Source organism: Desmodus rotundus, chromosome 6, assembly GCF_022682495.2.
Source record: "Desmodus rotundus isolate HL8 chromosome 6, HLdesRot8A.1, whole genome shotgun sequence".
Taxonomy (NCBI): domain Eukaryota; kingdom Metazoa; phylum Chordata; class Mammalia; order Chiroptera; family Phyllostomidae; genus Desmodus; species Desmodus rotundus.
The window spans coordinates 154,054,444-154,066,806 of NC_071392.1; the positions used below are offsets into that span (position 1 = coordinate 154,054,444).

Consider the following 12,363-nt stretch of genomic DNA (forward strand, 5'->3'; position numbering starts at 1 on the left):
CCCATGGGGGGAAAAGGCCAGAACATTCTATGATCCCTTCTGTCCTCGTGCGCACTGGGCTTTCTCTCTGCTCACCTCTCCTGGCAATATTTGGGTAGCCAGGACGGGGGGGAGTACCGAGGGGGAAGGACTCATTTCCAAATGCACCTGATTGGCTATATATTTTGCAGAATACCTCCACCTCCCTGCTCAATGAGACTGGCAGAAAAATAATACTTTTGATATGCTGTTTTATTTATCTACATTCTGTCATGATATACTTTGATGTAAGTTTTTAATTTTGCCTCGGCTCTCAGCTGCTCTCGCTGTTACAGCTCAGGGTCAGCAGTGAGGTTAGCCACAGTAGCACAGAACAATTTCCTGTTCGTACAGCCCAGGTAACATTTGGATGAGGATTAAATTTTACCACATTTTCTACTAGCCCAAGCCTATTATTTCTAATGAGTTTTAAATTGCTTCAAGGACGTGTAGTTCAAAACTTAGTGCTGTGATCCGTTCAGCCTAACCAACTTAATAAAAGAAATTTCTTTCTTAAATTTTTGGTTAAAATGTTGCACGCAGTGTAATAAATGTTATTACTTTGGAAACCTACTTCTCAGTTGTAAGAACTGGATGTTTTTTATGCTCAGTTTCCATTTGTCTAATCTCTTCTCCCCTTTGCCTCTGGGTGCCGGTATCTTTGGTGACATCTGTTGGCCGAAGAGAGCACAGAGGGAGAAGCAGTGATTGTTTCCCTGAGTGGGGCCCGATGGAGCTGCTTTTAGTCCTTCCTTAGGCACTGGATTTAAGAAAGTTCGGTGTGTAAAAATCTGAACTTTAAAAATGAATAGAACCGGCTGTGATTATTCATTATACAAAAGAATTGGCATCACGGTTCTTTTCAGCGGTATATGCTCCAGATGCATTTAAGGCATGACTTAATAATACGCACAAATTGAATTTGTCAAGTACGAACCACTGTTATTTATTGTGACCTAGATAACAGGCCAGTGGTGCTCTAACATTTTGCAGAAAGTGCCACAGGGGCCCTCCAGAATGGGGGCGGGGACCCTATGGCCACCTGGACCAGCACCACCCAGCAGTGTAGTTGCTCTGAATTTATTTGTAAAGGGGGTCTTCTATCTTAAAAAATATGTTTATGAAAGAACCTGCAAATTACTGGGATGTACTAGCAGAAGTATCGTAAGAATGAAGGTTTCTGATTGTATGCTGATATTTAAATGATTACAATACAGTAAGACAGCTGAAGAATGCCTTGATCTTGAAATAACACGAGACCTAACAAAATGTCACCAGGAAGAACAGTTCTAGGAAACACTGTCAGGGACCGCAGATACGGCCTTAGGCCTTCCCAAAGCCTTGGTCGGGGCACGGAACGGCAAAGTGGTAGAGTAAAGCTCGCAGAAGTCTTGTGAGACAGTGAAATGATAACACCTGAGGATCCCAACGCCAAGATTGGGTGGCTTACAAAAGGAAGGCCTTTAGGAATACAGCCCACAGGGACTCCAGGGGGCTGCTAGTCTGAGTCTCCTCTGCCATCACACGTGTTGGACTGGGTGCATTCTACAGGCCGGCAAAAAAAACTGCTAAGTGATCGGTTTTAAAAGTGAAGGTGATTTCTTAGGATTCAGTGGCTTCTGTCACCCGTACGGCTAACATTTATTACGCATCTACTATGTGTCGAATACTGTGAGAGTCACAAGGCCTAGGAAAAGGAGATACAGAAAGATTTTCCTTGAGAAACCTGAGCCCACTGGGGGGTTCAGAGAAGTGAATGAAGAATCGTGATGTGTTGCCTTCCCTCACATGCTCCCGAAGCGAACACAGTGCCGTAGGAGCCCGGACAGGTTTATAACCCCACTGACGCATCAGAGGAGGCAGTGTTTCTTAAAGGAATGAAAACAGGGCCCAGAATTTGGAGAAGGGCGTTTCAGGCAGACAATGACTTTTACAAAATCACGTCACTAAAAAACATCAGTGCGGTCTGTTAGTAAACTGCAGGGATTTCAAAGTTGCTGTAGAAAATAGAAAGTGAAAATCCTTCGTTATCTCATCTCTCAAAGATAGCCGTTATTAACAGTTCATTGCGCACTCCTGCATACTTTTTAATGCGTACATTTACATGTATTTTTCTTTCCAAAAGTGGAATCATACTCCACTTGCGAATCTGCAGTTTGCTGGTATTTACTCATTAATGTGTGTGAATTACCACATGTTGTTTAACTAGCTGCAGCTGTTCACTTGTTGATACATGTAATAGACATGTAGTTTTTCACTATCATACAGCATGTTTCACTAAGCAACTTGTGTACATTCAGGTGTTTGAGCTCCATTCATTCAACAAATGTAGATTGAGAGCCTCAGGTGCTGTTCCAGACTCTTCAGATATGTCACTGAACAAAACTGAAAAATAAATTATTTAGTATGTTAGAAGGTAATAAGTACTATAAAAAAGGAAGGAAGGGGGCTTCCGGTCAAGATAGAGGTGTAGGGAGACACGCTTCACCTCCTCATGCAACCACAGAGAGAATTACAACTAGATCTCACAACAAATAACACCCAGAACCGCCAGAAAATCGAGCTGTGTGGAAGGCCGACAACCGAGGACTTAAAGAAGCCGCATTCATCCAGACGGGTAGGAGAGGTGGAGTCACGGAGGTGGGAGGAGAGGTGTGGAGATGCAGTGTGGCACAGAGAGGCAGCAGCAGCGACAGAGTGGATGACCCCACATTCACATACGCTGGATAAAAATTGGGGAGGACACCTTGGGAGTGAGCAATCCCAGCCCTGGGCCAGACCTCACAGCCCAGGGTTCCAGGGCCAGGAAGATAAATACCCGTAACTTCTAGCTGTAAAAAACCAGTGCGAGTTGGGGTGGCAGAGGAAGCTGGTGGATTTTAAGGAGACTCTGCTTAAAGGGCCTGTGCAACTTAGAATGTATGCAAACCCATGCACTCTGGGATCCACCACAAGGACAACTGGAAGGGCACCAGTCACATGCCAGAAGTGAATGAAGTGACTGGAAATTGGGCCAGTGCTGGGCAAACATCTAGAAGCCAGCCAGAGGCATTGTCCCCTCTCCAAGCCCTCCCCCCACACAGAGCCACAAAATGGTGAAGCAGGTTGCCCCACCCTGGCGACTACCCAAGGCTCCACTCAACACAATTTTCAGGTGCCTTTTCTACAAAAAACCACGTTACTAAGAGAATCATTGCAGCTCCACCTAACACACAGAAATGAACACAGGGAGGCTTCCGAATTGAGGAGACAAAGAAATATGGCCCAAATGAAGTAACAGAATAAAACCCCAGAAGAAGAACGGAATGGAGATAACCAACCCATCAGATGCAGAGTTGAAAACGCTGGTGATCAGGATGCTCAAAGAACTCACTGAGCTCAGGAACAACATAAAGGAAGAAATGAAGGACACACTAAGTGAAATAAAGAATAATCTACAGGGAACCAACAGTGGAGAGGAGGAAGCCGAAAATCAAACCAACAATTTGGAACACAAGGAAGTAAAAAGCATTGAATAAGAACAGCAGGAAGGAAAAAGAATTTTAAAAAATGAGGAGAGGCTTAGGAACCTCTGGGACAACTTTAAACATATCAACATCCGAATCATAGGGGTGCCAGAAGGAGAAGAGGAAAAGCAAGAAATTGAAAACTTATTTGAAAAAATAGTAAAAAAACAAAACAAACAAACAAAAAACTCCCTAATTTGGCAAAGGAAATAGGCATACAAGTCCCGGAAGCACAGAAAGTCCCAAACATGTTGGACCCAAAGAGGACATACCAAGAGACATAATTAAAATGCCAAAGGTTAAAGATAAAGAGAGAATCCTAAAAGCAGCAAGAGAAAAGCAGAGAGTTACCTACAGACAAGTTCCCATAAGACTATCAGCTGATCCTCAGAAGAAACTTTGCAGGCAACAAGGGACTGGCAAGAAGTATTCAGAGTGATTAAAGGCAAGGACCTCCAACCTAGATTTCTCTATCCAGCAAAGCTATCGTTTAGAATGGAAGGGCAGATAAAGTTCTTCCCAGACAAGGCAAAGCTAAAGGAGTTCATCTTTACCACGCCATTATTACATGAAATGTTAAAGGCACTTATTTAAGAAAAAGATCAAAACTATGAACATTAAAATGGCAACAAATTCACAACCATCAACAACTGAATCTGAGAAACAAACAACCAGAACAGGAACAGAATTACAGATATATGGAGATCATTTGGAAGGGTATCCGCTGGAGTAGGGAGAAGGGGGCGATTGGGGGGAAAGGTGCAGGGATTAAGAAGCATAATTGGTAGGAACGAAATAGACAGGGGGGTGTTAAGAACAGTATAGGAAATGTGAAGCCAAAGAACTTACATGCACAACCCATGAACATGCACTAAGTAGGGGGGGGGGGGGATTGCTGGAGGGAAGAGGATACCAGGCAGAGGGGGGCAAAGGGGAAGAAATTGGGACAACTGTAATAGCAGAATGAATAAAATATTTTTTGGAAGGAAGCAAGGGAGGGAGGAGATGAGGATAAGGAGCATTTGAAGTGTAGACCGGGAAACAGGTGGCTGCATGCAGCAATCGAGGGAGGCCTCATTGGGATGACACTTGGAGTCAGTGAGGGGTGTCTTGTGTAGAGATACCTTGGGGAAGAGCATTCCGGGCTGAGGGGACACTGAGTTTTGTGTCCTGAGGCCGAAGTGTATCTGGCATGTCTGAAGAACAGCAAGGAGATCAGTAGCTGGAGCAGAATGAACCAAAGGGAGAGAAACAGGAAGAACAGCATCATTAACGTCATGTCCTGTTGACCGTTATCAGGACTGTGATACTAAGTCCAAGGAAATAGAGGGGCTTTAGAATGTTTTGAGCAGAGGAATGGCTTGGTTTCATGTGGCTTTGACCAAGGTGATAGCAGGGGGATTGGTGAGAAGTGTCTGGATTCTGGATATATTTTGAAGGGAAAACAAATCAAATTTTTTGGTGGACTGGCTACACGGCATGAGAGAAACAACATAGAGAATTTGGGCATATACAGCTGGAGGGGTGAAGTTACCATTAACTGAGATGGGGAAGGCTAAGGCGGATGTGAGTGGATCGAAAGTTCCATTTGGGTCATGTTGAGCTTGAGATGTTGGTGAGACTTCCAGGTGGAGAGGGTGAATATGGAGTTGGACGTATGGGTTTGAGGTGTGGTCTAGAGAAGCACATGCAGAAGTCATTGACCCTTAGATGGTATTTAAAGTGGGGAACTAGGTAAGGTTACCAGTCACCAGCATGGGAGGTGGGGGGGGGCAGGTAATGTAAATGTGAAGACCTAGGTTTGATCCCTGGGGTATGCAGTGTCAGGAAGCAAGGGAGAAGAGGCGACACCAGCAAAGGAGAAAGAGAAGGAGCGAACACTGAAGTAAGAGAAAATCAGAGCAGTGTGTGTCTTATAAGACGAGGGGGAGAGGTAGTCAGCTATATCCAAAGCCACCAATGGATCAAGTAAGATGAGGACCAAGAGTCAACCATCACATTTAGCGACAAGGAGATCCCTGGGAACCTTGAAAAGAGCACTTCGGTGGAAGTGGGTCAGAGAGGAAATCATGAGAGCAAATACAGGCCACTTTTCAGAGCGGTTCTGGTACAAGGGGGAGTGATACCTACCTTGCATGGCAGTAGGGCCAAGGTAAGGTTTTGTGTTTTTTTATGGAAGGGATAATAGCATAACTTGTATGCCAGTAAGATGATGTAATAGCAAAAAAAAAAAAAAAGTGCATAGGAAAGGGGGGGAAATTGCACTTGGTTAAGCACAGAAGAGGAGGTGGGAGCTAGTAGAACATGCGCAGGGGCTGGCCTTTATAGAAGACAGTGCGTGGGTGCAGATGCCAGTAGATGGTGAGCGTGGTGTCGACGCTGGGAATTAGAATATATTCCCGAAAGTGGACTTAAACATTTTCATCTTTTTAATAAATACTACTCCATTGCCATGGAGACTGGTTATGCTAACTTACATTCCCTGCACTTTCCTTAGTCTCCCACAGCCTCATCAACACTGCCCTGTTTTCATCTTCTCCAGTCTGAAAGGGAAGCGTATTCCTCTCCAGCCTCATAGCCCCAATTCTCACCCAGACTGTTTCCGTCCAGGGCCTTGGCAGGTTTGCAGAGAGCAGCCTGACCCAAGGAGTAGCAGCGAGCTTGCGCTCTCCCCATAGCTGTTCGGTGATGAATGAAGACATTCAGCCCATGTAGCTGTCAGCTAAACATCACATTCACTTTAAAATTTCAGAGATTAAAAGGGAAAAAGAAAAGGCAAGTCGATGTAATAGATTGGCCGTGCTGTTGGTTCTCCTGGTACAGCACACCGTTAACAGTCTCTCATCACCGGGCCTTTTCTCCCCTAAGTGTTCATTTAAGGGCGTGGAGAACTGGTAGAATGGGGGGCAGAGAACCCCAGCGTGACCCTTGGAGCCATTTTGCCATTGAAGGAACAGAGCGAAGGTGGTCAGAGATAAAGTATTGGCCTTGCTCTAAATTGTGTATTAGAAGGAGGTGACATTATTACACAGCATACACACCCAGCTTCACCTATACCTCTTTCCCAGGCCATAGCTCCCCAAACGTGACCCTCCGGGCTGTTAGACTAGAGAAGGAAATGGCCCCCAGCATAGGTATCCTTGCAGTTTGCTCTTACAGAGCAGTGGGCCTGTTCCATGGTGAGCCCTTCACACCTGCTGCCTCCTTCACTCCGCCCAAGGGCCTTGTGAGTTACAGGTACTGTTACTGTTCTCTTTCTGTAGACAAGGAGACTGACTGACAGACCATAATAATCTGCTCAGACACCCAGGCAGCGAGGAAGACGTAGGATTCGAAGCCTAGGTCGGGAGCATGATTCACAAACATGCAGTGGTGAACCGGTGCGTTTGTCGTCAGTTAGAATGTTCTCTTGTTGTCCAATTCTCCGGTGGAGGCCTGTGACGGCAGCTGCGCCTCTGCAGGTGTCCTCGGAAGAGAGAGTCAGAAGGAAAAAGTTTTTCAGAAAACAGACTTGAAAATAGGAGGTTTTGCACCTTTGTACATACTTCCCTCTCTGAATGTAGATCTTGAGAGCTGTCTACTGCAAAGTGCTGGAAGGTAACCAGAAACCAAACACACAAAAAAGGCTTCTCCAGAGCCCACTTAACGTACGCTAATAATGAGGAAAATGTTTGCAATAAGCCAGACTATCTACACCAGGCGTCCTCTGTGCTTACTTCCCAGTTTGTTCCCCTTAGCATTTAGTAGCTGTCTTCTTCTGGGCAGCACGCACAAGAGTAAGAACGGCAGCCCCTGGCATCGTGCCTGCTGCCCCCATCACTGCTTCTGGCCAGGCTCGCCGCTCAGCTCACGGCGTTTTTTCCCAAGTCCCAGCATGTAACTCACCATCCGTCTGACCCAGGTCGGATGTTAGGGTGCAACAGCACCTCATTCCCCCAGTCCCCAGTTACAGCAGATGGAGTCAGTGGGAAACATGTACAGATTTTCCTTTTGACTTCAAAGTTCCCTTTGTTTCATTAAGGAAATTACCATTTCCTTTTGTGCCACAATAGTACCAAACTGGTGACTGTTACTGGCTTCCGTGGCTGCCAGGCTGGTAATGCCTACATCTCCCAGCTGCCCACCAGTGTAATACAGACCTCCCTCTTGGGGAGGAGGGGGCGTTTTCCAGGCGTGGGGTGGAGCAGGGGCAGCAAGGACAATTGTCATACCTGCAGCGGAACGTCAGAACCAAACCTCAGGCCAGTCACTTTCGTTTACAGTAGTGTGAGTCCACCGTTAGATTTTCAGCTTTTTGAGGGCAGGACCTCCAATTTCAGTAAGTATTGTTGAATAAAGCTGAATTGGAATCAATAAATGATAACTTGGCCAACCCTTCTCTTCCATAGTCTTTCTTTTTCTTAATTATAGTCTTTCGTAGCCCCCATGGAATGCCACCAAGGCACTTGAGCACAGCGAGATAAGCATTTCCTGTTTTGAAAGTACTGCTCGTTCCACTCTGGCGCACTCACGGTGACAGAGAGTGTTCACTGCTGTAACGAACACAGACGGGTCTGCAGCGGTCCAGAAGCCGTGCATGCCACACTGCACCTTTAACGCAGAGGTGCGGGTTGTGGTTCTAAATAATGAACCCTCCTTGCTGAGAGGTTATCCGGTCCTTTACAATCAGTTTTTCCCCGTCAGAGTTCTTGTTCTGCCTAGTCCGTCTTTTGCTGAAGAATGCAGGACCTTTACTTCCCCCAGAAGAGCATGAGCACGCAAAGGTGCCGAAAGATGATTCGGTTTTCTCCCTGTGATCCCGGCCATGCCAACAAACCCAGAGTATGTAAACAACCACCATCACCAACAGCCCGCCCCCCACCCCCCAACCCCATTCCCGCCAGTTACCCTACCTCTTTCCATCACCTGGAAATAGTACTTTTCTTTCCTGGGAAAAGGAGGCAGAGGAAAGGTCTACCTTGGCTTATGTTGAATTTGAGGCACAGGTAGAAAGGCAGTGGTTGACAACTGCCCTGTCCTGCCATTCCCTGCTTTCTTAGACCTCCACACCTGTGCATCTACCGTACCTGGAAAACACTCCTCTCCCTCCACATTGACCCGGGAAGCTGCAGTTGATCCTTGAGAAATAACCCACTGCCCTCCTGCCCAAGCAGAGTCCGTCCCTTCTCTCCCCATAGCGCCCGGACTCGCCTCTCTGACTGACAGTGTTGTCACCTGGTATGCAACTATGTATTTACAAATCTATTTGCATCCCATCAGAGCAGAGGTTTTATTCCGTTGTTTGTTCATCCCAGCACCGCACACGTGCACACATAGTAACTGTCGAGTCTGTGCGACAATCGCTGGGTGCCGGTCGGTGAGTTAAGGAGAGAGCACAAGAGAAGATATAGAACTGGGTGTGCGGTGAATTCCAAGGTTTGCTCCAGCCTCCAGGACTGAGGTGCTGCAGTCAGATGTATAAATTATGAGCAGAGCTACATGGGCTTCTAAGGACGCACAGAAGAAAAGCTCTACAAGGACACGTTTCACTCAGACCCAGGGTGGCTTTATGATCTGCTAGAAGTGTTGGCCCTTCTTAGCCTGTTAGACCTCTAACCTGTGGTTACCATAACAAACATACCTGTCGGGGATCAAACAGGGAAAGAAGCGCTACGGCACATACAGAATAGGGAATTGGGGAATTAGACCTTGTGTAATCTTGGGCAAAGATGGGGAGATAGATCCAGTGGGGGGAGTTGGAAGTTCAGGAGGAAAATCACCGACTGGCCTCCTGAAACAGCAGCATGGATGGACAAGTCGGAGCCGCAGGGAAAGCTGGAAGCTGCACACACCCGGCTGCCAGAGTGGCGCCTCAGAGGAGGGGGTGTGACACGGGGACTAGTGTAGTGCTGTGCACGTCCGTGAGAGACTGTTGCCTCAGCGGCACTGCTGCCAAGGACTTGGCAGTGAGCTTGGGACCAGTGGTCCGCACAGCTGGTAGTTCTAGTCACAGAGCAGGAAAGAGCGAGGACAGGCTGAAACCCAGGGGCACTTCTGCAGCTTATTCTCCCTACCTCTAGTCTGAGTGGCTGCTTCACGTCCACCTTCCAATCTCACCCAGGTTTCTGTTTCGCCCAATTCTGGCCAACAACCATACAGGGAAATGCATTCTGGGAAACCGAATTCTTATTTAGCCAAGTTGACGCAGTACAAAACCACGACAATGCACCTGTAAATTTTGTAAATTGAATTTCGTTTCAAGTTTAGAAGCAGCACTTACTTGAACAGGAAAAAGCAGAGCAAAGGAACATGCACAACTTTATATTTTTTGAAAAAGCATTCTTGGGTTTTGCCTAGTAACGTACCTAGTAAAAATTTTAAGGTGATTACATAAACATTTCTTTGTCTTTTGATGGTCAGCATAGAATTTAAGTAGTTTTTAAAGCAGTCGTCTGAAAAAGGATCTAAGGAGAGAAAGGAAGTAACATTTATTGCGTGCTGTGCCAAGAACTTCTTATGTGTCTTATTTCATTTAATTCACATACCAAACCTGTGAGGCCCCTAAAAGTGAAGTATCTCAAGATCAAGTGTATATAAAAAAAGGTTGAAAATTCACCGCAGAATTCAGAGTAATTTATATCTCACAGTCTAGGTTATCTTTTTCCCTTGACTTAGCTGGTTATTTAGTCCTAGTTTTTCTTAACATCTTACTGGAGAATGGGTAACACATATTAAAGTACGTAAAGTGAACTAATCCCAAGTAAAACTCAGTGAATTTTTATGTGTCTAGGTATGCATTCAGGTAAAAATATAAAATATTTTCTAATGCCCTTTGATTGGTTTTCCTTGGGCCATTTGTACTTCCTGGGTAGACTGCCTTAGATAGTTATATTTTCAGGGCATGAATGGCGTAATTCTTGGAACAATGGCGAGGGAAGTGAACATAAGCAGGAAAGTAAAAACGTCAAATAGTGTGCCTCCTAACTGCTTTGAATCGTATCTCCTTATAGCCCTTTCTCTTTCTGCTTTTACCCTGAAACAGGTAATCAGATCCTGTCCCTCGGGAGCCTCTCAAAAGATCAGATTTATCCAATGAAACTCAAGGGCATCTCCATCTGCTATTCAGCTCTCAAATCTGCCTTGTGTGGAAATTATGTCAGCTTCGGCGTCTTCAAGTTGTACGGGGACAACCATTTTGACAATGTACTCCAGGCCTTCGTCAAAATGCTGCTGTCAGTGTCCCACAGCGACTTGCTAGTGAGTGCTCGGGGTCCGGGGGGCCTTTGTGCAGATTGTGCAGCGCCGCCCCCGCAGGCTGGAGCCCTGGAGACGGAGCCCTGGAGACGGAGCCCAGGGGTGGGAGCAGCAGCGGGCACGGCTCACCTTAGAGCAGCACCGTGGCTGGGCTTAGAGACTCCGAGCGCCTGTGGGGGCTGTGCTCCAGGCGCTGTGTTCCTATAACTAAACCTTCGGTTCTGAAAACGCAGCCACCGCCTCTGACCAATCCGTCACCCAGAGTGCTCCGGGCTCTGCACCTCGAGCAGATGTCATCAGCAATTTCAGCTCATTGCTTACAACTGCACTTATAATTCAGCAGAGGTCTGTGTTTCCCACGGCAGAAAGTGCGAGGTTGGCTGCAGGACCTTCTCCTTCAGGTCTGCCCTGTCCGCCCCCTGCTGTTTGGCCTCGTGTCCTCTAAAACTCTGGTCTGGGGGGCAGAGTGCTGACCTGGGAGCTGAGCAGCCTAGGGTGTAGTCTCAACTGTGCCACTCACTGGTCCTTTACCACGAATAAATCACCGTCTCCATCTCTCCAGGCTTTCATTTTCTCCCCTGTAAGATGACCGAATTAAACACAGTGATCTCTAGGTCCCTTTCGTACTCTGCCACCTACTTTCTGTGATCTATGCCCGTGGTCCTCAAACGTCGAGGCCCATTAGAGTCATCTGCGGTGCTTGTTGAAAATTCAAGTTTCCGGGCTCCTCCACTGAGCCGTTTCATTACCAGACTTTTTCTTTTTTAAACATCTCTGCCTGATTACACAAAAGCTAATACACGCCCAGTGTGGTTACAGTAATTACTCTAGTAACACAGCCAAGTTCGTGCTCAGCCTTAGTTCAGGCTTCCTACCCGCTCCCAACCCAGGGTTACAAGTAAGCCCCAGTGGCCTTCATTAGGGAACCTGTGTGGGAGACACCCCTTGATATCCTCATGGGCTAGCGGTGCCTTCTTCTACTTTTCTAAGCTGGTCTTAACAGAACCACATCTCAAGCCAGAGTGGTTAAGCCTCTCTGCAGTAGAATGGAATGCGTGTTGAAGGCTGCCCAGGTGACAGAAATTACAAAGTAGAAACTTGAGTTGGATCAGCCTTGCATTACAGCCAGCTCAGGGAGGGGACCCTTCACTACGGTTGAGCCCCGCCAAAAAAAAACGGTGTGGTTCTAGGAATGTCTTTCATCTTCTTTCTCATAGACCAGAAAACTTCTAACTCAGTAATTCTCAAAATTGAGGGTGCCTAGGACTCCTTAGTGTACATACTAAAAATGCCCCTTTTGGACTTCTTGCCAGAGCTTTTCATTGGGTGAGTCTGGAGTGGGGATCAGAAAACTGCATTTTTAACAGGCACCCACCTCATGTCGTTCTTATGGACGTGGTCCTGATCTCACTGTCAGAAATTCTCTGCCTTACTCTCTTCTGAGTATGCTTTTTTCGATACTGGTTTGAGTTTCATTTCAGCTTTTCCAGGTATCTCTCTCATTACTTATCTTTTGCTTGTAGTCTATGGAATCTGTTAAGCCATTTACTAAATGATAATTTAGTTAGGTGGGTTGGCATTGTGTAAATACAGCAGACTATAATGC

The 12,363-nt window shown here is 46.4% G+C and overlaps 1 protein-coding gene across 2 annotated transcripts in view; it reads left to right on the forward strand.

Moving 5' to 3' along the window:
* Positions 1-12,363, forward strand: part of RANBP17 (RAN binding protein 17) — a 232,708-nt gene that overhangs the window by 181,083 nt on the left and 39,262 nt on the right. For both annotated transcript variants that reach the window (XM_053927056.1, XM_024577058.3), the window contains one exon: positions 10,546-10,760. In XM_053927056.1, coding sequence (XP_053783031.1) covers positions 10,546-10,760 — 215 coding nt within the window. The remainder of the gene's footprint in view (positions 1-10,545; positions 10,761-12,363) is intronic.